This window comes from Grammomys surdaster, unplaced genomic scaffold (genome assembly GCF_004785775.1).
Source record: "Grammomys surdaster isolate TR1022 unplaced genomic scaffold, NIH_TR_1.0 126391, whole genome shotgun sequence".
In the NCBI taxonomy this organism is placed as follows: Eukaryota; Metazoa; Chordata; class Mammalia; order Rodentia; family Muridae; genus Grammomys; species Grammomys surdaster.
The window spans coordinates 16746724-16773947 of record NW_021621185.1 but is presented as its reverse complement, the minus strand read 5'-3'; the positions used below and the strand labels follow the sequence as shown (position 1 = coordinate 16773947).

The 27224-nt window shown below is 42.1% G+C and overlaps 1 protein-coding gene across 1 annotated transcript in view; it reads left to right on the top strand.

Annotated features, from left to right (window-relative positions):
• Scamp1 (secretory carrier membrane protein 1) overlaps window positions 1–27017 on the top strand; it is a 79999-nt gene extending 52982 nt beyond the window's left edge. Inside the window, exons 3-9 of the mRNA XM_028760098.1 lie at window positions 2029–2127; window positions 2949–3057; window positions 5303–5431; window positions 9697–9856; window positions 17320–17421; window positions 20587–20704; window positions 24285–27017. Coding sequence (XP_028615931.1) covers window positions 2029–2127; window positions 2949–3057; window positions 5303–5431; window positions 9697–9856; window positions 17320–17421; window positions 20587–20704; window positions 24285–24449 — 882 coding nt within the window. The 3' untranslated portion in view covers window positions 24450–27017. The remainder of the gene's footprint in view (window positions 1–2028; window positions 2128–2948; window positions 3058–5302; window positions 5432–9696; window positions 9857–17319; window positions 17422–20586; window positions 20705–24284) is intronic.
• Window positions 27018–27224: the final 207 nt, after the last annotated feature.

The following is a 27224-nucleotide window of genomic DNA, read 5'->3' as shown; positions in this document are numbered from 1 at the left end:
GAGTCCTGGCTCTCTTTAAGGCAACTGCTTTGCTTTTTGTCCTTCAAACCCCAGCAATCTGGAGATGGCAGCTCATCAGAGCACCTCTTTCTCAGACTACAGATCTTCTGCCCTTCCACCCTTCCAGGATTCCTTAGCTTCACTATGTATTTGGCATATTATTTAAATGAATACTGAACTAGCACTTTTAGATACTGTATACTATGGTTCTCTACAAGTATAGGTCTGCCATATACTGAAATATCAGTCTTGGTCTGGGGAGGGGAGTCAGCAGTTAAGAGCACTTGCTGCTCAATCATGAGAACCGGAGTTTAGATCCCAGTACCTGTGTGGTAGCCACAATGACTGTAACTGCACTTATGGGAGCTCTGCACCATCTCTGGCCTGCACAGGCACTCACACACTTGTATGTATACACTCACATACACACAAGTGGTTTATTGTTTTCTGCTCTTATGTTGGAGGTGAAGATGTAGGAGAATTAGGAACTGTTGTCATAGTGATTGGGCAAAAGGTCTTTCTCTAGTGTTGCACTTGGCTTGAGGTAACCCCACGTCCTCTAGTTGAAGAAACACTGGGTCCTAAAGCTGGGTAGAGATTTAGTTAACATCTGCAGATGGAAAGAAGCTGTGTGTGCAAAGATGCGGGAGAGGTTTGCACATCCCTAGTGTTTGTGAGCTGTACCATTTTGCCTGCTACAGACATACTGCATTCAGCACTGCTTGGTATTTAAGCCAGCTGAGTGCTGATAAAGGTTTTAGCTGATTGGGTTCCCGGGTGACTGTGTTTTCTTGACATGTGCTGCAGCCTGCCTACCATGCCTTAGTCCTTGCTTGCTCTCAAGCTCATGTTCACATGCTCGCCCGTGCTCGCCAGTGTGTCTTGTATTTAGCCCAGGTTAGCCTCAGGCTTGTGATTCTCTTGAGTCCTGGGATTTCATATGCTGTTTTTGTTCTGTTCTCTTTCAAGACACTCTAGCCCAGACCTCACTCTGTAACTTAGACCAGCCTTGAGTCTGCAGTAGTTTTCTCTCTCAAGGCCTGGGAATGCAGTCATGTGCCATGACACCTGGTCCCAGCTTCGCTTGAATTTCTTTTTTTTTTTTATTTTTTTTTTTATTTTTATTTTTTCGCTTGAATTTCTAAAAGTAATATGGCAGAGTAAGGTAGTGCACGCCTTTAACCCTAGGACCTGGAAGGCAAATGTGGGCAGAGCTTTTGAGTTTAACGTCAGTTCTAGTTCAGCCAGGACACACAGCCATACTGTGTGATGTGTCTGTTGGGAGAGGCAGACAACGGAGGACCATGTAAAATCCCTTTGACAGTAGTTTGCTGTGTAGATCTATACTCACTTTGAAAATTTACTCTTTATATTTTATTTAGCATTTTAAAATTTCTTGTACATTGTTAACTCATTCTCTTGGATGTCCGCACTGGGTATGTCATAGTTTACTCATCCTCAGAGATGGACTTACAGATATCTGTTTGTCCTTTGGTACTGCAGCCACCTTCAGGTTGGCTGGTGCTCCCTGGTAAAGGGGAACTGTTAAGTGATGTTGTGCAGCAGATTTCTAATGAAGTCTTTTTGAGGCCATTGACATGTATGATCTTAAAAGGGAAGAGTTGACTGTAAATGTCAGTATCTCCCCTCCCTTCCTCCCTCTTTTCCTCTTTCTTCCTTTCTTTCATCTCATTATGTTCCCAGGCTGCTGCTCCTGGGCTTTTGGCTCCTGCCTTAGCCTCCCAGGTACAGGCAGATGGCCCCATACCCCGCTCTGCAGTGTAATTCCTGAGTCTGATGGCGTCGGTTTTGCTATAAAGAAGGAATTATGCTGTTTCTATGTGGTGTACGGTTCAGCACTGTAAAACTGAGAAGCGTGCTAGAAAGTAGTGATACAGAAGCACTTTGTAGCACTGCCTGAGAGGGCACGGAGACGGGCAGGGATTTTGCTTTCTAGTACTATGATACTTGTGAAGTAAGCTAAGGTTGTGTCTTTGTGTTGTATAATTTATCTTTAACCTTTTTTAGCCTCCACCAGGCGGAGTGAAAATGCCTAATGTACCCAACACCCAGCCAGCAATAATGAAGCCAACAGAGGAGCATCCAGCTTACACACAGATCACAAAGGTTAGTGCCTGTTAACTGTATAAACTGATACTGGAGGTTCGGATATGATTTTGGTGTGCAGTGTATATGGTGAACTTTGTATTGCCTTTGGTCTCAATGCATCATGCCACTACAGTAACAAGAATAGAATAACTGTACTGGGTGAGAGCTTAGTGTCTGCTCAGTGGGCAGTGTGAGGAGTTGGAGCTGGCGGATGTGCGGGATGCCCTCTTTTAAACTGTCCTTGCATTTCTGGAACCTTATCACTTGACCCTGCTTTTTGAGCTAACTCAGTTGTCCTTTATTCCGTCCATCTCTCCTCAGCTGTTCCCCTGCCTGCACTCTCACTCTCACAGGGTTAGAGCACAGGGCTAGTAGACTCTGGCTGCTCTGTCCTAAAGGGCTCATTTTTATTGTTTTCAGCAGCACGTAGCCGTGTGTGGTGAGAGCGGGTGCCCTCAGAGGCTGCAGTTGTAGGTGAGCCACCTGCCGTAGGGGCTGGCAGCTGACTGTGGCTTCTCTGCACAAACAGCACACATACTCCTCATTGCTGAGCTGGTGGTCTACCCCCAACTCTGGCTGTCCTTAATGAGAGCTGGTTTTTGTTTGTTTGTTTGTCTGTCCCATCCTGTGGCCTCAGCATTGCCCCTGAAGGCTTACATAACTAACAGAGCAAAATGAACCAAATATCTCACTAATATTTTCCAAAGCTGTAGTTTTCAATGAACCTTTGTGTTTTGGAAGCACATTTACCATAGGTTTCTCGTGGTACAGAGGCAGGCATGCGATGCTGGACTGCTTTGACTGTCTGCTAACCCGAGTGTGTTGGTCATTTCGTTTAGGAACATGCCTTGGCTCAAGCTGAACTTCTCAAGCGCCAAGAAGAGCTGGAGAGAAAAGCCGCAGAATTAGACCGTCGAGAGCGAGAGATGCAGAACCTGAGTCAGCATGGTAGTATCCACAGAGTTGGAATGAGTGTCTGTCCTTGCTCTGAGTCATTTGGCTTGGTGATAAAACGCTGCCCTGTTTTCTGATTCTAGCAAAGAGGTCAGACACAGCAGATTGCTTACTTGATACCTGCAGCTCTCTGATCTTGCCTGATAGCTACCGTCTTTTGATAGATTAGAAAGCATTGGCTTTCTCTCAGAGAAAGTGAGACAGATCTGATAAGTTTGCTTCACTCCAAGCCAGGGAGCCTTTGTTTCCACATTTGGCTCTCTTGAATCTTTTCTTTCTTTCTTTAAAGAGGAGCTGGGACTTAGAAGAAAGATCTTAGTGTACGCTTTGGCATGAGGGATAAGAGAAGGAGGCCTCAGAAAAAAGGAAGGTACTCGGAGGGCATGGGTGTGGCCTCCATTGAACCTTGGAGTGTGCTGAGTGTGCCCCCGCTGACTCTTGCCTGTTCAGATTATTGGTCGTATCTTCACAGGTACACCATACTTGTCAAAAAGTGCTAAGAAAGTGTTAGCATGATGAATTACTTGCTGTGCAGTCTGTGTAGGCTCAGAGTGCTAAAGATAACTTTGAAGAATCTGTGAGGGAGAGTTAGCAGCCCCAGCAGAAGGATAAGCAGAACTGGGAAGGCATTGTTAGCACGTCTGCAGTGGGGATAAACCCCAAACAAGGACAGCAGCAGTAATGCTGAGAACCTCCCATCTCTTAGAATGCTTAGGTCCTGGCCCTTTCAGGGACATGTTTACCTGGTTGTTTCTGTGCTTGCAGAATCACAGATGCCTCTATAGGAGACAAAATGATCATGTGTCTTACTTTCTGCATTCTGACTGACACTAATTATTTCTCTAAGATATGAAAGATGTTTTAGTAAAGACAGTAACAGAGAGACAGTTAATAGTTACATTTTGTTTATGTTGGTAGCCTGTAGCACTTCCCTCCTGTAATTCACATTAAATTTCAGCACCACACTGAGAAGTGTAGCCAGTTAGTCACTTTCTGAAGAAATGAAGTTTCCACTTCTTAAGACCACCAGCCAGTAAGTGGCTTGAGACCTCCTGGTTCCAGAGTCTCCACTCCTCATTGCCATTCTTGGTGCTTCTTACACAGTATGATGTATCATGTGTATTCCCGGAGGACCAGTCCAGGGCCTTATGCTGAGCAAGTGCTCTACCACTGAGCTACATTTCTGGCCCCCAATTTTAATATTATTAATGTAACTGAGGACATATGTTAAGGAGAATAAATAACAGGTTATACTTTCTTTATGAAAAATGTTTAGATAAGTAAAAATATGTATAATTGAATTTTAAAAGCTATATAGTATATTTAGTATGAGAAAGTGACTTTTACCAGCACTCAGGAGGCAGAGGCAGGGGGATCTCTGTGAGTTCAAGGCTGGCCTGGTCTATAGAGTGAGTTGCAGGAAAAGCTTGGTTTTTTTTGTCTCAAAAAACGAAGCAAGCAAGCAAGCAAGCAAGCAAGCAAGCAAGCAAGCAAGCAAACACAAAGAAGAAGAGAAGGAAGAAGAGGAGGAGGAAGCAGAAAGAAATGACTTTTGTTTTTTATTTACATTTTTGTCTGAATTTGTGTGTTATGTTTAATTTTTGCTCTTGCCTCTATTTCCCAAGGCTCACTGTCAGTCTCTGTTTACTCAGACACAGCCTCTCCTCACCGATCACTGGGCTCTCCAGCCTGCAGGCTGCTGCATCCCTGTCCCTTCACACGACCTGCAGACTGTCCTATGTTTTCTCACAGTGTTCTGATTTCCTTAGATAACATTTTTTTTTTGAAATGTCCAGATCTGATCCTTTAGCCAGTCTTGTATTGCTGAGAGCCTTGTCTTTCCCCTGCAGATCAGTTAGGAATGTAGCAGAATTCTATTGAAAACAAGCTTAAGAATGAGATGGTTCCCCCCACAGATGCCAGGCGCTCAGACTTGGAAATGAGTCCGTTTTAGGCGACTCTTAGGGTTTGTCTCTGGATTCTCCTATATAGAAACATGCTGGACATGGTATGATATGACACTGGGAAATTATTTTACCATTTATTGTTTCTAAAAAAAAGTTTCTGAGGAAAAAAAGTTAAAAATGTAAGCTTGGCTTTCAAAGTTGTAAGAGAGAAGCACTGTTAGTGTTTTATAGGCCATCTACTAAAACAAGGTGCTTTACTTAGAACCAAAGTAGAGGAAGAGAATGTGTTTGTTGGAATAATGTGTTTGTTTGTTTGTTTGTTTTACTTACAGGGAGAAAAAATAATTGGCCACCTCTTCCTAGCAATTTCCCTGTGGGACCTTGTTTCTATCAAGATTTTTCTGTAGACATTCCTGTAGAATTCCAAAAGACAGTAAAACTTATGTACTACTTATGGATGTGTGAGTATAAAACATTTATATTTATTATATATATATATATATATATCTTGAGTTCATATTTTCATTATTAATAGACACATTTTAGGAAATGATATATTAAAATGCATATTAAATGTCTTTTCATATAGATCTTAATAGTCATAGTTTCAGAGTTGAACAGTATATTTAGATACAAAAATTGTGTAACAGATAGCAGTCCAAGTGTTTGGCAGAGGAAAGCCCACACATGGAACACCAACACTGGCTGACTGAAAGGTAGCTTGTCTGTCACATGGGAAGATTTCCCAGAGACCTCTTTCCTCTGAAGAACGTTATCTAGGCATGGCTTGCTTTGGCACAGTGCTTCCTATTTTTTATGTGAAGGAGCACCATTCAGAGTCAGTTAAATGTGGGCACTCTGGCAGTTTTTAGGAAGAGTCAGAAGATGCCACAGTGTGAACTGTGACTTTAAACGTTACTCTGGGCATAGCTTACCTTTCATCCTCAAGAGGCTGTAGACTCTTCTGTTCTTGAAATTGCTCAGTATGGGGCAGTTTAACTAAACAGCAAATCAGAGTGTGTTTTCCGCTGGCATGTGTGTGATGTCTGAGTATAATTACAACTCTAAAATCTGAAAAGAGTGTTGGGCTTCTAAAGGTTTGCTGTGAATACACAGACGTCCCACCCATCCCCTGACTTGTGTTCCAAACAGCCTCAGCCCTATTTGATGAGAGCCTGTCAGGAGGGAAGGCGGCAGTGTGGCTCCTCGTCTGCTGGACAGATGGGGGAGGACGTAATCTGTAGGTACCTTCCTTCCGAAGTGTGAGAGTTTTACTGTACAATAGTGAGGCTTGAATGTCCAGCTTCTATAAGTGAGTGTAATAATCTCTTCACTGCTGGCATATGAAAATCAATTGATTATGGACATACTTTTGTTATAGTTTTAAAAGAACATTTGTTTCAATAGTCAAAAAAATTACAGTGGATATTACTCTTTTTTTTTTTTTTTTTTTTTGAGACAGGGTCTCTTTATGTAGCCTTGGCTGTCTGGGAACTGGCCACATAGACCAGGCTGACCTTGAACATAGAAATCCACCAATGTCTGTCCCATGAGAGCTGGGACTAAAGGTGTGCAGCACCACACCCAGCTGGCTATTCCTTTCAAACTTTTAGTTTTTTGTTGAGATTTTTGCCTTGGTCTCAGTAGTATTCTGTATGTTTGATACTTAGAGTATAATTCTATATGTGCATACTAACCAATTCCTGTGTTTTAATTAATATATTTCTATGTGTCATATATGCATTTGTATTTTTTGTATATGAATTTTAAAAATAGACATAGTATTTTAGGCATAAGTCTTTTAGCTTAATTTTTATGGTAGAAAGAAAATCCTGCAGTAGACCTAACAAATGGAGGATGAGTAGGAAGGATGGCTAACTTTAGTGTGGCTGATAACTACTGACCCTGATGGTTTCAAAGGTTTGCTGGGTCTTGAGAATGCATAACTTTCAGAGTATCTCCTAGTAATACAGGTAATTGTAGATTTTTCTTAGTCTCCCTTAATTTGCCAATCTCTTTTGGAGAAGAACTAAATATCTTGTTAGGAGTCTGTTTTAAAGAAGCATTGCTTGTAATGAAGTCTGAGCAGCTCAGGGGTTTACCTACACTTGAAGAGCAGAGACTGCTTGAGTGTGGTAATTCTAAAGTTACCAACCTGGGTGCATTTCAGGGTGACTGAAGCTGTGATAGTCATTCATTCATTCATTCATTCATTCATTCATTCATAGTGGTTGCTAGCATTTGTTGGAGATGCATTTCATGCCCCAACCACATCCTCTAGCAAGTATTACATTACATAGTCTTAGAGAAGCCAAAGCTTGGACAGTTTGGGGCACTTGTCAACAGTGTCCAACTGGTCCAACATTATATAACAAGCCACTGTGTATCACGCTATTTGGATACTTTGGTTCTAAGCCCAGGGCTAGATTCCATAGTGTGCCATCCACAGAATACTAAGATGAAGAAGTGATTTCCATTTTCATGAATACAATGAAAATGTGTTTTCAGCGGTCCCTTAATGGGAACAGATAATGGAAGCTGCGGTTGAACCATAGCAATCAGAATGATCACTGTGAAGTGATGCTCGACCTTTCTGAATGTGTTTTTGAATTATAGAAAAAAAGGAAAAGCAAAGTGTGGACCCCAGCCACCAGGTAGCAAAGGAGCTGCGCTGCTTGTGGCTGCTTCTTTTGTGATTTGTATTTCAAGAATCATATGGTACTGGCACTTGCAAATTCAGGCTCACTAATCCTGGCTTTGAGTCCCTCCTAAAGTGAATAAATCTCTCACATAAAAAAAGTGTAGCTTATCTTATAAATCTGTGAATGTGGCTTAAAGACTTGTTTAGTGTTTGGGCTGTACTCAGCATCTGCCAGCATAGAAACTGAGATTAGCAGCACAGATGGCAGAGTATGTATACATAGCACCTTGTTCATATCACCTGCCCCTGCACAGGTGGACAGCGCTTCACTAGGTACCTAGACAGGCTGGTTTTATCAAGTACAAGTTGGTGACTTACTGGTCATGGTTGCTTTAAAAAATCTAGAAAAAATGTAACATATTCCAAAAGGTTATATTGATATTTTCTGTACTTTGAAGATTTTTTTGTGGACTTTAAAATATGTACATACATATATACATACATACATACATACATACATACATACATACATACATACATGGTCTTTATTTTCTGTAAAAAGCTATTCCCTTAAAGATTAAAATTTAAGTTAGAATATGCTAACATTAAAGAAAAACAAAAACCTTAAGACAGCCAGAAGTCCTTTAGAACTACAAAATAATTTCAGATTTCACAGGAATTTCAGTTCTATTTTTAAGGTCTTAGAACTCTTTATTTTGAGGAAAAAGGATTTTTGAGTCATTCGATTAGAAAGCCAGCTTTCCTGAGAATATAAAGTCCCAGTAGGAATTGAGTAATTAGTAGTTTTCTGTGATGGGAAGAAATGGGCTTTTAAACTATAAGCCCTTAAAGGCTGCAGTAGCTTTGCATTCAGGCTCTGAAGCCCCTTTGCCATAGTTAACTTGTTTAGTGTTCAGATGGTAATGCATCAGGGCACCAGAATGAGTGGTTTTATCCTGCTCCATAAAGTTTTTTATTTTTGATTTGTGAAGAGATTTTAAAATTAGTTTTTAATGTATATTGAGTTTGTAGTAAGTTTAATAGTCTTTTATTTTTTAATCTAAGCCATAGTTAGTTGATATTTTTATTGATAATATGCATTTTACAATATTTTAATTTTATGATAATTTATTTTTCATAGTAAAATTCTACCTATGAATGCTTTATTGCAGAGTCACTTATAACTATAGTGGGGTGGGGAAAATGGTTCAGGCGTTAGGAGCACTTGCTGCTCTTGTAGAGGCCCCAGAACCAGTTCTCAGCACCCACATTGTAACTCAGAACATCTGTATTCCGGGAGATAGTGCCCTCTTCTGGCCTCTGCAGGCCCTGCATACACATGGTGCATACACATGGTGCATACACATGATGTATACACATACATGCAGGCAAACACCCGAATGCATAAAATAAAAGTAAGTGTAAACAGCAGTTATAGAGGTAAGTATGGCTCTTGAGGGCTCACAGCATTGCTGGCTGCTACACTGGGGTTGTGACTTGTTAGGGAGAGTCGTTGCTGGCAGCATGTGAAGTGTTGCCCAGATCTATTTCCGTTAAGCAAAGGGAAGCCCTGCCACAGCCTATATTTCACTGTGTTACCTAGTGGGGGTGAAGTGAATAACTGGAATCCTCTATTAAAGTATTTCCCCTCATTTAAAAATGGCTCTCTCATGAGGACGACATAATCCTCCCAGACCACCACAGACATGAGCACTGTTGCTGTATGTTAATTATATCCCAGTTCTAATGTGTGGTCTTCCCTTACAAATGAGACCCTGAAGAGATGTCAGCTCCTGGGTCTATTGCTTTGTGTTTGAGCAGTCATTGTGTGCCCTCTTGGGCCCTGCCTCAAGAAGTTCACCACCTTTTTTCTTCTTAGGAAAGCAAACCTCAGGGTTGGTCTTAGCTATGGGGCTGCTCCACGCTGTGCCTTAAAGCCTGTGTAAGGAGCAGCAGTGTCTGAAGCACGTGCGAGGGAAGCCTGGGAAGAACATGTTTGCTCTGAGGAAATGTGTTTTCATTTGTGATTCTTATGGATTGTGTGACTCTAATGTAAACATTCCGTTTCATCTTCTGATCCCACAGTCCATGCCGTAACCCTGTTTCTGAACATCTTCGGATGCTTGGCTTGGTTTTGTGTTGATTCTTCAAGAGCAGTTGATTTTGGACTGAGCATCCTCTGGTTCTTGCTGTTTACTCCTTGTTCATTTGTCTGTTGGTACAGACCGCTATACGGAGCTTTCAGGTAAAGTGTGTGTTTAAAATCTGTGCTTTAAAACTTGTGAAGTGTGTGGGTGATGGCTCACCCCTGGGGTCTCAGCATGAGGAGGATGAAGTGGGAGGATTGCAATAGACCAGCCTGGGCTACATGTCTTATATCAGGCTGGGCAGAGCAGCCTGGGCTACATGGTTTATGTCAGGCTGAGGCTACAGAGCAAGCCCCTGCTAAAAACACCTCATGAGATGAATAATCTGTATTACACCTCAAAGGGAAAACTGGTGTATTTTCATGAATTTTTTTTATCATTATCAGGGCTAGTGAGATGGCTCAATGGATAAAGGCGCTTGCTGCCAAACATGGTGACCTGAGTTCGATACCCAGGTCCACATGGTAGATGGGGGGAACTGACTCCTGCAGGTTGTCCTCTGACCTCCACGTGTGCACCCTGGCAAACATGCCTCCTTCCCCAGTAAATAAATATAAGCATAATACAAAGTTAACAGTTTTGTTATGCTATAACATACTTTCTGAAAGTACTAATACAGCTTGCCTGCATATGCGTTGGATTGTAAAATTCATAAACCACTGTTTCTCTTGAAAGTCAAATATGAAAATTAATGAAAGAAAACATTCTTAGATTTTAACACGTAACATTGAATGACATGCATTATGCGTCACTTTAGGAAAAACTTCGCTGTTTACTCCTCTGTCCCCTAGATGTCTAAATTATGAGTTATACCTGGTGATTACAGCTTTTGTTTTAAGATCAATCCAGGTGGGAAGATCACACGAAGCACTTTTACTCAGCAGCTTGGGAAACCCTTTCTGTATACAGTCAGTCATCTTTAGTTTTTCCAAAGACAGTGTCATTTAAAAACCTATTTAGGCTATAAAATGAAGGATACTATTTTACATCCAATCAATCACTAGTTAAATATACAGGGCGATGCATTTTCTAAATGAGTAGTCTGTGGGGTGCTAATTAGTATTGGTTTTAGAGTAGACAGTTAGTACAGGTAGGCAAAGTCCTTCATTTCCTCATCTCTTAGACTCCAGGTGCCTAGTGTGCCTGGCGATGTGACCATGAAGCCATTCTTTTCTGTGGAACACCTGCGATTATGGCTTTGAGAGGAGAGTGCTGGAACTTGGTCAGGTGGTACCTAACCTTCCTCACAGCTACGCACGTCTCTGGATTATCCAGTGCAGTGCAGTTTCTCTCATTTCCTCCAGATGGGTTCTCTTAACCATTCTGCCTTGCTTCTTCATTCTGCCCTCTTTCTGTTGCCTTAGTAACCAGCTGCAGTTTCTGGAATAGTGAGAGCAAAGGTGGGGTGGCAGCCCTGTCTTGTTCCAGGTATTAGGGGAAGAAAGCGTCAACTGTGATGGAAGTTGCAGACTTGGTTGTTGATGTATTTGTTGGCTTGAGGATACTCTCCTCTGTCTTTAGCTGATGGGGCCTTTCATCATGAGTGGTGCTGGAACTTTCTAGATACTTCTGTGTCTGTGTCACGATCATGTGGTTACTTCCTGTTTATCCAAACTGGTGAGTCATAACTGTCTTTTATAAGTGAAGCTATGCCCCATTCCCTTACCTCCCCACCCGTGGCCCTGTCAGTCTCTTGAGGAGCTGGAGCCCGGGATCTCATCTTACTTGAAATGCCCTGCCCAGGTATAGACTTCAGCCTATAGGTTCTGAGAAAGTCAACTGTATCAATCTTTGATTATTTCTTTCTCCTTTGCTTATAGTCTTTTAAATAAAACTCTTGCTAATATAATAGAAAAATCTATTTTTCCCTCTCATTTTTTTTTGATCCCTGTGGTTTTTCCCTCTATAAAGGAGGAAGCTTTTTTAACTCATTTTCAAACCATCAGGATGACATTAGTTTTGAATGGCAGCACTGGACGCTTGCAGACAGTGGAGCAGAGCTTTCTGTGTCAGCTGTTTCCAGGATCTCTGCATTCTGTGCGAGCTGGTGCCTGGCTCCAGAAGCTCAGATGTAAGCTGGTCAGGTTTTAAGAGAAAAAGTTCCTGGGAGATAAAATTGATAGAATTAATTTGAACAGGTTAAAAAGAATTTTACACATTAAGGAGAAGATTAGTGATCAAGTACTGATAGGTATGTATAAAAACCATTGTCAAAAGATAATTTCTAAATCCACTGAAGCAGAAATGTGAGCGAGCAGTCCTGGTAACAGCACATCCTTTATGCATCAGCTGTGACTGTTCAGGAATCACATGGGCTCAACAAGTGAGCAGGACTCCTGGTAACCCATGGTTACGTGGGTATCTACCGGGATGAGAGCAGAAGTGAACAGGACTCCTGGTAACCCGTGGTTACGTGGGTATCTACTGGGATGAGGGCAGAAGCGGGGAAGATTTGAAAGGAAAGCCAGGTCTTCCCTTGTCACAGTTCCTATAATGCTAGGAAGCAGCAGGGTAAGCTATGCAGGGTGTGGCCCCCAGTGACCAGTGACGCTCACTGGTGCCTGGGAACTGCAACTGTAGGGACCTGTGATGAGGGCCGGGAGACCACTGCTTCTTCAGTGTTCCCTTGTGGCATTCTATCAACTAGTGTATATATAACTTTACATGACGAAGAATCCAACTAACTTTAAAGAACGGACTGAAAAACACAGTTGAGGGAAGAGCAGGACCTGCAGTAAGGAAGTCCTGTAGCAGGGCTGCCTCGTGACTGTGTTCCCTGGTTCAGTGCCAGGATTTCTACCTTCCTCCTTCCCTTCACAAACTGTCAAAGGAGCCTCCTCTCCCTCCTCCCTCTGCTGCTTCTCTACACAGAGCTCTCCTTCCCTACCCAACTCCTTAGTCACAAAAAATCTTTGAATTTCCAAGCCAAATTTCTGCTTTCATTTTTTTTCTACTTTCAATATTGAAAATCCTTTAAAAAATACTCTTTGCTCCTGGCTGCCACATCACTTCGTTCCTGTCCTGTTTTCAGCTTAGACTGCTTCTTGATTTCCTATTTTCTTATTTCCTATATTCCATCTCCTCTGTTACTGTAAAGCTTCTTTACAGGGCAGGACCCAATATGATTTTCTACGTTTTGAAGATTCTCTACAACAGGAAAGAGTCCCAGTGGATGCTGCAGCTCTTGTGTCTCCCCATGATCTCCAGCCTTCATGGCGGATGGGTCGGAGGACACTTGTCTATCCCCCATTCTGCTCCTGTTGCCCTAAACTATAAGCTTTCTTGTTACTGGCAAGAAGCCCTGACACAGCCTTCTTTCTTCTTGGCCCACGTGTTGGCCTTTGCAGAGTCATCACCAGGCCTGCTGGAACAACACGATCTATTTTGCTCACCCTGAGCTGGCACAGAATGTTGTAATAACATCAAATATATATGTTAGTTAAACAACTATTCAAGAGATAAATAGTAGTAAATATTCCAATGTAAGTTTAGCCATTGTGTGTGTGTCTCTGAAGTACCTGGATCCACTGTGAAATCACAGCATAGTAATAAATAGGAACAGACAGAAGCTCTGAGCGTCTAGTCTGAAGGAATGGTTGACACTTTGTTCCAAATGATGTTTACAAAGGTTGTAGAGCCTAAAGAGTATCAAGGACTAAGTGACTTATAAGCACTTAGTATATAGCATACGAACATACACATGTGAAAGAAGACATAGTCTATTCCTGTTGGAGGTCAGATATAAAGCTGGTGGGTCAGACTACCATGCACTAGGCCCTGAGTTCCATCTATAGAACAGCAACTAACAACAGCACCAGCCACGGGCACATGAGCACTAACTGATCTAATGGAAGTGGAAACTCAACTTAGCAATGGAAAAAATAAAGACCAAGTTATGTGGCCCTCGGCAGGAGGATCCTTAGAGAATCCCAGGCTACCCGGCAGCACAAGGCGCAGCTGCGGGGCGATGCAGGCAGGTGTGAAGGTGGGAAGTGAGTTCAGTCTTCCTGAGGAATATGGACCACCTTCTGGCCTTGAAGGCAGGACACTCTGCTGGAAACAGGGAAATTTCACTGATCTCTGAGAACTCCAGCACTTGTAAATCAGCCTCCTGTGGCAAAATGGAAAGCGTCAATCTGAAGCCCTTCTTTCTGAGGAGCATAGAGGAGACTCTGTGGTGCGTGTGTATTCACTGACGACAAGACCCTACTGTGAGAGTGGAGGCTTGTGGGGCAGAGGAGAAGACAGCACTGAGTGGGCGGGGATGGGGTGGGCCAGGTCTCAACACAGGTGTGAGTCTCCAGAATCCAGATGTTGGCTCTTCCCAAACTCAGATGGGAAGGTTGACAGATGCTGTGAAGTAGGAAGGGACTGTAAGGAGCTGGAGGACTTACTCCTGTCATGTGTTTTCCTGTCTGCGGAGCAGTCTGGGGTTGAGTTTTAGCAAGTAAAGTGATCTGGGCCTTGGAAATGATCTGGGCAGGACAAGGTAAACTGAAGGCGATTAAAATGGTGCCGGACTTGAAAAGATGCTACTCCACAATCAGGTGGCTGGAGCCTCTTCCTAAAGTGCGAGGGTCGCTTTTCTTGAAAGTCTCACTTATGTGGCCTGGGCTGGCCTTGAACTTGGTGTCCTCTTGCTTCAGCCTCCTGAATACTGGTTTATGGGCATGTGCCTCAACACTGGACTTACAAGGTTGGTTTTATATTAGAAAGTCCACCACATTATAATCTAAAATTTAACAATTGAATGACTATCCTAATATAGCAAAAACATTTGACAAAAATCCAATGTCTCTTTATGTTAGAAACAGTGAATACATTTGGGAATAGAAGAGTGTTTTTTTTCACACTGCAAAGGATCTGTACAATCTAAAAACTGTAGCTCACAGCTAATATGAGGTACTATGTGTAAGGCTGAGGTCAAGAAATTCCCAGCATTCCTGGCCAGTATAATTAGGTAAGAAAGAAACAAAAGGCATCCCGATCTGAAAAGAAGGAAAACTGTATTTATAGATCCATAATCATCTCTGTAGAAAATATACATGGAGATAAATATCTCTACATGGATCAGAAGACTCAGTATTTCTAAGGTGTGAACTTTCTCAAAATGATCCTGCAGATCTGCAGCATAACCCCAGTCAAAATCCTAGCAGGCTGTTTTCTAGAAATATGACATTGTTTTTCCAAAGATGTATGGAAATACCAAAGCCTTAAATATTTAAAGTCTATCTACAGAAGAACAGTCAAGACGGCACCGTGATACGCACTCCCTGATTGGAAGACTTGCTAGAACGCGCCAGTGGTCACAGAGTGATGTCTTCGTGTCAACGACACTCGTGCCATAAACAGATGAACAGTCTAAAAATGAAAATGAGCCCTTCCACATGTAAAGTCAGTCGCGTGCACTGTGTGCCTGCTGTGTTAGCAGAGGCCAGCAGAGGGCATGGCATCCGTTGGAACCGGAATTATAGATGGTTGTGAGCCACCATGTGACCGTTGGGAACTGAACCTCTATAAGGGCAGCTGTTGGGACTCTATCTAGCACCCAACTTTGATGTTTGAGAGAGATTCAAAGGCAGTGCAGCTCAGAAAGGCTGTTTAAGAACCATTGCTGGAACCCTTGGCTATCCCTGTGTGAAGAAGATTCAACCATACCTTATTTTCAGAAATAAGGAGGGATTTTTTTTTTTTGAGAGAACAACATGTTATACCGTGTTTTCAGAAAGTCAGTTCAAAACACACACGTCTAGATGCAGAGCTGCAAGGCAGGGAACTTCTGGGGGAGAGGGAAGGTCTTCATCTCTTTGGCTTTGCTAAAGTGTTTGTTTGTTTGTTTGTTTTAGTCAAATACCAAAAGGAATGACTAGTCACATTGGAATTCATAAAAAGGCACAACTTCCTCAGAAGACACGTTTGGGATGCCTCAAGTGCTTCCTCACACATATGCACAGATTGCAAAGACAAACCCCAGACTACAGAAGATCCTTGCCAAACACGTATCTAATTAAAGGCTTGTATATCCAGAATATTTTTTTAAACTCTCAAAAATCCAGAATAAAGAGGAAAATCTAGTTAAAACACCAGAAAAAGATTTTAACAGTCTAACAAAGAGCTATGGATAAAATGAAGTTGGTGAACAGCATTACTCACTAAGAACGTGTAGATCAGAGCTAAGTATGGCGCTAGCATTGTTAGCTTTCTTGTTGCTGTAACAAAGCACCAGCTGAAGGGAAAGGCCTGCTTGTGGTGTCAGTATTTTGGGTTCATAATGGTGGGCATGAGGGAGCAGTTCTCATCATGGCCGCCAGGAGGCACAGTGGACAGTAACAGGAGAGGCAGGATAAAGCCACCAGCATGCTCCTGTGACCGGCTTCCTCAGTCCTCACTTCCGCCATCGCCCAACAGTCCACTCAGATTCTGAATCCAACCCTGGCTTAGGGCTTAAACTATTCATTAGTCATGATATAATTTCCCTAGAAAAGCCTGAGGTCTGCTTTACTGACCTCTCCCAGAAGTCTGTCAGCCCAACCCAGTTAACCATCACAATCAGACGTGCTAGGATTGTACATGTGACCACAGCAAGTGTTAATGAGATTCAGAGGACCTGAAAGACTCTCTCACTGGAGTGTGAAATGGAACGACTTTATAATTCAGCAGTTTCTTAAACACTTAAATGTATATTTACCACATGCATTTATAGGTATTTACCCATGATAAAAGGAATCCTGTGTCATTATGAAGACTCACACATGAATGTTCATAGCAGCATGATTTGTAATAGCGAAAAGCTGGAAGCAACACTTTCCCACCACTCAGCAGCGGTGGGAGGGGCTGGAGTCTTGCACCTGCCAAACACAGGTGACTGAGTCACTGCTAAATGCAGGAAGCAGACCAAGAAAGAGCACGGACTGCATACATCCCATTCATAAATTCTAAAAAACCCAGCAAGCCTGAATGACAGGAGACTGGGTCAGAGGAGAGAGGCGGAAGCTTAAGATAAGTTCTCAGTATCAATGGGGTAAAGTCCAGATACATACATATTAATACTTACAAATTAGGTTTTAAGTAGTTTGTGTTGATTTATAAAGTCGTTCATTAAAAAAGGAAAAGTAGGGCCTCAAGAGGCGGCTCAGTGGCTAAGAGCGCTGACTGTTCTTCCACAGGACCCAGGCTTGATTTCCAGCACACAAGCATTTGTAATTCAAGTCCCAGGGGATCTGATTCTTTCTTCTGGCTTCCAAGGGTTAGGTAGGCACACACACACACAGGATGCATAGCCAGATACACAGGCAAAACAGCCATGTACAACACTAGAGAAACTTTTTGTTGTTGTTATTGTTTTGTTTTAAAAATAAAAGGAAAACTGAACTTTCTGTCAGGATGGATTCTGGTGTAGCTGAAAGCACAGTGGAGTGACCCAGGGATGTCCTGGTGGTTTGCACAGAGGGTGCTGAAGTAGGGCTTGGGTCCTCAAGTGTTTGGTGTGTGTGTGTGTGTGCGTGTGTGTGTGTATAGGAAGGTGCTGTGAAGAATGACATTCTCCCCTTTTCTTTTAAAGGAGTGACAGTTCCTTCAGGTTCTTTGTGTTCTTCTTCGTCTATATTTGTCAGTTTGCTGTGCACGTGCTCCAGGCTGCAGGATTTCATAACTGGGGAAATTGGTGAGTTATTTACTGTTTTTAAATTGCTAATTTAGGACTAGTATAACTTGGTTATCCTAGTGAGTTAACAGGAAAGTCAGATTGACAAAAACAAACACGGAAAAACAAAAGTGCTTTGAAAACCCAACTGAAAATGTTCCAGAACAAAACTTTGAAAAAACTGTTTTCTTCAAAGATTATGCTGTGATGTAAAAAAACAGTGCATGAGGTGTTTATTTGAAGTAAAATGTGCTGGCATTGGGCACTGAAAGGGGTTGTATAAAGGAGACCTGAGAGAGGGCCGGTCAGCCTGGGGAGAAGAGCTTCAGGAACTGAAGGAAAGGAGTCCAAGTTAAGTGTAAAGCATTATTTTAGATAAACACATACATGCACAGATAAGCGTGCAGGCCCACGGGTGCGCGCATACACACACGTTTGTTTTGGGATTCAGGCTAGAAGGTAATACAGACCTCTTTATTTCTTTCTCCATGGGGAGCACTCCTGAGTGAGATAGTGGGTGGAAGAGGTGTGTCTTTAAAATACCGCCTCACCTTTCTACCTTAGGCAAACTGCCCTCCTTCCAGCTTCTGCATGCATGGGTATGCACAGGTGTGCACTGGCATGCATTGTACTGCTGTTTGCCATTGTGTCTGTTAGCTAAAGCTGCAGTGAGCATAGAACCAGAGGCCTTTATGCTGCCTCTGCATGGGGGTGGGTGGCTGGCAGACAGCTCTCGGCAGTTTGTAAAGTACCCAGTCGGCATACACACTAACAGACTGTGTTCTTTAGTTGTTTCCAGCTAGTTCTTGGAAATAGCTATTTTAATTATTATCTTAAATAATCTGATATGTGAACAAGAGGAAATACTTTAGATGTTTTAAAAATGCAGTATTATGCTGGGCAGTGGTGGCGCACGCCTTTAACCCCAGCACTTGGGAGGCAGAGGCAGGCGGATTTCTGAGTTCGAGGCCAGCCTGGTCTACAGCGTGAGTTCCAGGACATCCAGGCTACACAGAGAAACCCTGTCTCGAAAACAAACAAACAAACAAACAAACATGCAATGTTATAATGGTGTACTCACACACTTCTTTAGAAGTTGAAGTAGTCTCACCAGTTTCTTACTATAACTGTAATGTAAAGAGAAATGTGAAGTTGAACGTAACAGTCCGTGTGTGGCTACCACAGAGTCTGCTAATGGAAAGGCCCTGTTTCTGATGAGCCTTGTGTAACTCAGGTGCTTTTAGTCATATTTAGAATGAAGGTAATTGTAGATTGACATGTTGCTGTAAGACCATAGAGTGTTCCCAGGCATCCTTCACCCAGTCCCCAGTAGGATAAAATACAGTCAGATATAAAAGCAAGAACCGTAACGCTGACAGAACATTTCCATCACTGAGGAGTCCTGCTGCTTTGTGTATGGCCGCTCTGACTCCTGAGCCCTCTGCCTTACCCTTGGCATCCATCCATAAGCTGTTTATCCTGTGTGTCATCCTGTCATTATAAGAGGTTATAATCTTACAGTTTAGATGTTGACTTTCCCCCTCAGATACATGTAGCCCTAATTTCTTTTATTATTTAATTTTTCTAGATTTTATTTATTTGTATTTTATGTGTATGAATGTTTGCCTGAGTCTGTAGTTTGTGCATCATGCGTATGCAGTGCCCATACTGGCCAGGAGAGGGCATCAGAGCCCCTGGGATGGGGTTAACAGATGTTGTGAGCTACTATGTAGGTGCTAGGAATTGAACCCAGGTCCACTGGAAGATCAACCAGGGCTCTTTATCACTGGTTATCAATATCCAGCCCCTTCTTTTTATTCTTGAGTGTATTGCATGGTATGGCTATACCACAGTTTATTTAACCACTTAAGAGTTGAATGACACCTAAATTGTTTTCTTTTGGGAGTTATTCTAAAAAAACCACAGTGAGCATTTGGGGCCAGGTTTTTGTGCACACTTAGTTTTCATTTCTATGATTAACAGTATTTACATTTTGTTAATTCATTTAGGAATCATGTGTTAAGCTTTTTAAAGAAACTGACAAATTTTCTAGAGAAGCTGTACATTTTTATTCCCTCTAACACTTGTGAGAGATTTAGCCTCCACGTCCTTGTGAGCTGAGAGTGGGCGTTGTTACTGTCATTTATCTTAGCCAATCTGATAGGGGTGGTGTGTCTGTGTGCGTGTGCATGTATGTGTGTGTGTGTGTGGTGTGTGTGTGTGTGTATGGGGGCATCCATGTCCATCCTGATGCTGTGGTTTGAATTTACATTTATCTAATGACTAATACGTTGACATCTTTTTTATTGTTTATTTGCCTTAACTTTTACGTACTCTTGTTGAAATGTCTCACAATATTTGCCTATTTTCAGTTGTTGGGTTGTATTTTTTTTCCTATTGTTTTGGTTTGTGTTTGATTTTGATGTGACTGAATAATTACTTTTCTCATCTATGTGAGAAAATGCTGAAAAGTCCTTTAAGAGAGTAAGTGTCCGGGGTCATAAGTCATGGCTTCAGGAACTTCAGTCTGTCTGGCAAGGAAGGTAGAGCATAGGAGATGTCTGTCTGTCAGTCTGTCATAACGAAGTTCATTGGGTGGCTGAGGAAGCAGAGAATGGGCTAGGAGGCAGCCAGAGATAAGCCTACAGGGCCTGTGGCCTGTGACCTACTTCTTCCTGCTAGTTCCTGCCTCCTGAAATGTCCATAACCTTCCAAAACAGCACTCCTGCTAGTCCTCAGTGGTCAGACATGTGAATGTGCTGGTGGCCTTTCACAGGGAAGCGTTAATGCTGAGCTGTGACCTGCAGTCTGTATTCTAAAAGGGAAGGAAGCATTTCTTGGGTGTGTGGTCTGCATATATTTTCTTCCCTACTTGAAAATGAGCATTTAAAATGCAATGAAGAACCTACACTTTTAAGACATGGTATATTAAAACATACAGTCATCTAATGAGCTCCTGGGGCTCAGTGTGGTTTGCTCAGACTGGGGCTTCTTAGCTGTAGGACCCAGCACTGAAGGTCTGAGTGTGGGCCTTATCTGTGAAATAAGTGCTGTCTCATGGGAGGCCTCGTGAAGTTATCCCGTGTGAAGAGCGCTGACGTTGCCTGGCATCGTAGTGCTGCTCCTGTTGTTGCTTTGAGAGTTGCACTGACTCGTTTGCCTGATGGCATGTCTGCTGTCCCTTAGTGGTTGGATCTCGTCCCTCACTGGTCTCAACAAGAACATTCCTGTCGGGATCATGATGATAATCATCGCAGCGCTCTTCACAGCATCCGCCGTCATCTCGCTCGTCATGTTTAAAAAAGTAAGTGGGAGCCGGCCTCTGGACACAGCACAGTGGCCCTGGGCAAGGGTCCCCCAGCCCCGCTGCTGTAGATCAGGGGGAATCTGGCTCACTTCTGGAGTTCTGCATGTTTGCTCTCCCAGGATTGTGATTTATGGTTGTTTATAGGCACATTTAAAAATTGTATCATACTTTATGATTGACATAAAAATGAAAACATTCCTGACTTGAAAATCCAGAACCCAAAATGCTCAACAATAAGAAACTTTTTGGTCTTGGACTAGGTACCATAAGAGGAAAGTTTCCTACCTGACCTCACAGGAGAGATTATGATTATAACTATCTAAGGCAAATACATTAAAAGATATAAAGTATACAGAGTATGTATATACAGTATTATAAAAAATACATGAGTTTCATGTTTAAGCTTGCCTCCCATCCAGGATAGTTCATGCTGTATATGCAGGTATTCAGAAATCAGAGACATCTTTGGTGCCATCATTCAGAAGAAGCTTCTGAATGTGTGCTTTATCAGTTTCTGTATGAAGCTTATTAGCTCGATGAGGAAATACACGTAGATTTATTGCATCAGCTACATGGTTTTGTCCATATTTAAAATTTAAAGACATTAAATTATTTAAGCATTAGATTTCCTTTATGGTTTTCTTGACACTGGCAGTTTCACAACATGTACAGGAATACATATAGAAGGAATTCTGGTTGCTCTGTTGAAGAGCTTTGCTCTTGGAATCTGCTGAGTGTCCACTCGGGTCCCATGTCCCGGAGCCTTGTGGGCTCAGCTGCACTCCTGCCTGAGTTTCTGGATTTGTTGCTGCTTTTTCTCTCAGAAGCTCTGAACTCTCTGTACCAAGCACAGGAGCTGCTGAAGCTCGGCCCTGGGACGTCTCAAGGCCTGCAGTCCTTCATTTCCATCTTGTACCACTGTGGATAGCTAAGCTAGCCTCAACCCTGGATTCAGGTCATCCTCCTGCTTCCCAACTTCAGGGTAGCTGGGAATACAGATTGGTGCTAACATGCCAAGATAAAGCCTTAGCTGAGAGACAGTGATGACGGACCATCTACATAGGGAATAAGAATGGGGGAAGCAGGCAGGATAAGCAGGACCAGTTGAGAACACAGTGTGGCAAATTCGGGGTGGCAAAAGGCAAGCATAGATGGGGGAGCAAGTTGGTGCATAGGCTGAGAAAGTTCTAGGTATCCGTGGTGGAGGGTCGACATGAGCAGGAACACAACTGTACCCTTAGATCCTGCAGGGGTGTGGAAATTAGGAGACGTTGATAAAAAGTTTCAATCTTTAAAAAGTTGTAGTTCACCAAAGAAGAGTTTTAGGGAGCAGAGTGATTGGATTGATATGACAAGCTTTAGAAGAGTTACTCTGAAGTAGATACAGGATTTGTGGACCAGGGTGTAGGGTTTGGAGTCCAGTAGAGATGGTAGCCTGAGTTAACTCCTCCCACTGGGAGGAGAAGGTCAGGGTTCATTCTAGATGGGCTCTACTCAATGATATGGTCTAGGGGGTGGCCATTTCAGAACAGGTTTGGGGCTGGTGAGATGACTCAGTGGGTAAAAGTGCTTATGCCAAGGACACTACCTGTGTCTGACCCAGGAACCACCTGGTAGAAGGAGAGGACCAGCTCCTGAAAGTTACCCTGTGACCTTCATAGGTGCTTGATGGCATGCACAACACACACAAAGTAAAAAGAGCAGGTTTGAGGTCAGGGTGATGCCATGGCTGGGGGTGGGGGCCAGGTACTAGTAGAGCATGTATGCGAATAAGCTTGGTAGACTTCTAGACAGATAAGTAGAAGCAAGCAAAGAAATCTAGGCTGGGTTTTCAGACTGAAAAGTTTTGACTTCCTGAGGTGAGTGAAGCCTGAGAGAGCTAGAGAGAGCCAGAAGAGGCCTAAGGGCAGAAGACTCCAGAACAGTCCAGCATTAGAGACTGGGAGGTCAGGCCTTGCAGGCCGCTCACTCCTCAGCGGCTGTGCTGTGCAGGCTCAGGCAATCAACTCCCCTTCTGGTTTTCCCTTTTTCCATGAAAGGGATAGTTGTATAACTGAGCTTCTATCCACATGCCAGGCATTCGGCATAAATATCATTTCCTAAATAAAGTCCAAGTGTTTATCAGCATTGTGTACATTCTATATTTTAATGTGTACTCTATATTAGTTTAATCTGAAACCCATAATTAAGTTACTAGTTGACTCTCTCATGTTTCCACTGTTAGTTGGTGCTGTCTTTTACCTATGAAGTATGCCGAAATATAATACATGGCAGTATAAACTAAATTATAATTTGAAGCAACCATCAATTCTCTTACCTTCTCTACCTCTGATGTAAACCAAGATCCGAGAACTGATTCTTCAACACTGACTTAAAAATTAATAATAAATTATAAAAAATAAAAACACAACCCCCCTTGTTGGAAGTATGTAGCTCTAACGTGTCACCACTAGGGGTCAGGGTCTTCATGGACGGTTCATGCCCTCAGGAAGGTCTGTGCATAGTTCCAGCTCTGGACTAGAGGCTTAGCCAGACCACTCCTCTCTTCACCTCCTGCTAAACCTGCAGTGCAGTCTTAGTTCGTTTTGATGAAAATAAATGTACCACTGAGAATTCATTATCATTCTGAACTCTTACATAATTAGAGTGGGTTGTTGTTGGTTCTTGGACACTCATTGTCTCTTGGTTTCTGCCATGTGTTGTTTCTTAGCCTGTGTTGCCTAAGTGTTGAAAGAGTTTATATCTCTTGAGCTTCTTCATAGACAGAAATCCTTAGCTTCCACAAATAGGTTTGATTTTCTATCAGTTGTTTCTAATTGTGTTTGTTCTGTTTCTACAGTGAACTATCAGAAAGTACTGGATAATGTTTCAGGGCTAAAGTGGTAGATATTCTAAAGGAGCCAGTTAGTAAGACAGGAACAAGCCGCAGAGCTGTCAGGAGCTCCGAACCTCTCCTTTTGAGTAACTACTAAGAGTTGGGACAGCGTAACACGGAAGTGAGAAGTGGGCAGTACAGTTTGGATTCCCTTGAGAACCTGGTTTCCATTATGTCTTCTATGAAATTTGGGATCTTGTCCATAAATATTCATGCACATATTAATACACTAGTTGCTAATGGCTTTTTATATTTCCAAAGAATTTTTGAAGTTACCAAGATAATCTAGGTGTTTTAATTTTGTAAAAACTTACTGAAATACCTGCTCTTGAGATGTTGTTTTCATTTGTAGAGAGTGTAGAGTTGGAAGCATATGATTCAGAATAGTGATGAATGAGTCCTGCTGACCAGTTAAATTGGTGTCTTACAGCAAATGCTTGTGAAGAGACTCTGATGCATATAAAAGGGTGGTCTGGCTGACGCAAGGTGCCAGTTACTGTCTTTGAAAGCACTATGCTGTTGTTAGCCCCACTGTGTTCCTCTCCTTTGTTTATTTTGAGTTTTCTTTTCTCCTTCCCCCATCTCCCCTCTGACCTTTGTGTGGTCCTCGAATGCAGCAGGATGGTTTGATTAAGTCCAGCCGGCTGGGAGCACATGTGTGGATTGCATCTTACCATCTCCAATTGGTTTCTGCCTCTTCAGGTACATGGACTGTATCGCACAACAGGTGCTAGCTTTGAGAAGGCCCAGCAAGAGTTTGCAACGGGAGTGATGTCCAATAAAACTGTTCAGACAGCAGCTGCAAATGCGGCCTCAACTGCAGCAACCAGCGCGGCGCAGAATGCCTTCAAGGGTAACCAGATGTAGCGAGCCTCACAGCAGTTCTCTATTTCCTTATGACTGTATCTTTTTCTCCAGTTACTGTATTCTACAGATATTTTTATGTTGGAAACACACAGTACACAACGCATGGGTATTTCCTATCCACATGTGCATGGTCTAAAAACCAGAGAAACTTCCTTGTCTTATTACTTTGCCTAATAGTTTCTTAATATTTCCATGCCCCTCACAGAAGAAAACTATCATCTGCTAAATAAATATTCTCCATATTTTTGGGGGATGGTATTCCTCAGATTATTTCAGTGGTGACACACTGAAATGAATATGTGACTTACGATTTAAAAGGCACTCGATACCAACCACAGAAGTTCTTCCAGGAGTCAGTAGAGATACAGACTATACATTGGAAATGAAACCATCTTTGTTTCTTTTTGCGTCCCCCCCCCCCCATTAGTATGGATGGAACAAGGTCAGCAAAAGTTTGGGTGTTTTTAACTTGGCTTGCTTTATATGAGGTTCAGTCATCAGAGAAGAGCCTGTGTGCTCTGTAGTAATAATGTATATTTTACCTTCTTTTATTTTATTTTTAGACTAGTTGATATTTTGATAACAATCTCTGACCTTGCATGGGCACCGTGTCTCTTAAGTGAAATGAATTAGTATTTTGGGTTCTGTACTGCTTATAGTTGTAGGATCTGGGGATCTTTATAGAATCAGAAATGATTTTCTGTAATAGTTTCTTTTAAGTAAAAATTTACTGGAGTATAAAGACTTTAATATAATGTGCAGTGCATTATCCAAAAAGAGAGGATAGTGAATTGATGCAGTAGAATATAGTGATAATTTCTTCTCCCCTCTTAATTTTCAGTATTCATATAGTAAAGTTTTACTGTATGGAAACTTTGGTATATTCTTCTGGTGGATCTTTTTCATTGAACTGGGATTTGTGTTTGGCAGTTCTCTGTGTGTGTATGTATGTGTGTGTGTGTGTGTGTGTGTGTGTGTGTGTGAGAGAGAGAGAGAGAGAGAGAGAGCGAGAGAGAGAGAGAAATTGATTTTGACACAGGTATGAAAGGCTAGCCTAGCCCTTGAATAAAAAGAACACACAGTATTTAAGGGATTTCTCTTTTAGTTGAATTAAAAATAAAAGGCCCTCATGCTTCTAATACTTGATTTCTTAATGTACCTGTCTTTTACTTTTAAGACAAACATTGCACCAAGCAAGAGAGTGAAAGTTCAGGTAATGTGTTCATTATTAATATTATCAAATTGACATTGTTGTGATGCAGCGCAAACCTATGTGGGTTCAGACTTTTAATCATTTTTAATAATGATTAGATGTCTCAAGAACATTTGTAAGTCAGACTGTTGTAGTTTGGAAGACTCACTAGTTTTAGATTGCAGAATGATAGTCTGTGACTTGTCCAAGTTGACTTTAACTAAAGACGGACTGTCGAAGACAGGGCATCCTTTAAAAATGGGCTTGCCTAGTTGAGTCGCTTTATCCTTTCCCCAAGGCTGCAGTCAGGAGGGACTTCCATGCAGAGCCGGGGTGCAGTTCTTAGAGGTCTCTGGGTACCGGATTATACATCCACCCATGCAGGGCCACGTTAGGTTTGCTTGGGAATTTTCTGAGTACAATAGTTCAAAGCCGTTTCTTTGATTCAGAAAAATGTAGAATTTAGAATATGACTTTGGAGTTGTGTTTTGGATCGTTCTGATCAGTAAGCTCTCCTTCATTCTTGCCTGCTCAGGTGGCTGCTGAGCGTCTGTGCTTCGTTCAGTGTGCATTGGATGACACTGAGGTCGCTAAGACTATAAAAGTGCACACAGACACCAGCACTTATATTTCCATTCCATGTTTATTCTTCTCTGAGGTACAAATAAGAGACACATCAGAGATTTTAAAAATACAAATAGAGGTTTTTTTTTTTCAAAATTGGGAATGTTCCCTCTCCATTATGTAGAGGTCCCCAAAGGCAGTGTTATTAAATGGCAAAGAATAGTTATAACTCACATTATGTTTTTGTGAATGAACAAGGAAAATGCTGTTTTCAATCCAGTTGTTTGGATTCCCACAAGTTTGAACGAGATTATGTTGTTTGAAAACACAAAGGAGCGTTACAGCGATGGTGGCGTCTGCGGCTGGGTCGGGGGGAGCAGCTTGACACCCTCCTCTGCTGTCCTCTCGGCAACAGTCGGTCAACAATGCACGTTGATTGGGTGAAAGACGGTTCATGTTTTCTATTTCATACCAATGTTACCACAGCCATGAGATGAGCTTCCCGAGAACAGGCATCCGTGTCACTTTTTAGTTTGCAATATTAAATGGTGACTATTTTATTTAAAACTAGGATCTGATCACTGGAAAATCATTGCTTGGTGATTTGTGATTTGGGGCTTGGTTCATTTCTCTAGGGACGTCTGTGTATTTTGTAGGTGCGTGTACTACTGCGCTGCCCTGTGGTATGTCACGGTTCTGTGTAAACGCCCTCCACGTGGCCCTCTCATGTTGCATGTTTTCAGTGGTTTGGAAGTTTTGTATATTTATTGTATTAATGCAGAGTGTCATAAAATAAAATAATGTTTACTGGATGTTTGTTTGTTAATTTTAAATACTATATTAGCAGTTGAGGCACAAATTATACTTGTAGCTTTAATATACTTATTTGACTTTTATTAAAACCAATTTTTGTACCATTTTATCACATGCTAAATATACTATAAAAGATTTAGTGTAAATCCCTCAGTAATACAACCTGACAGTTTTTCCACTGCCATTAGACCTTGATAGGTGGTTAA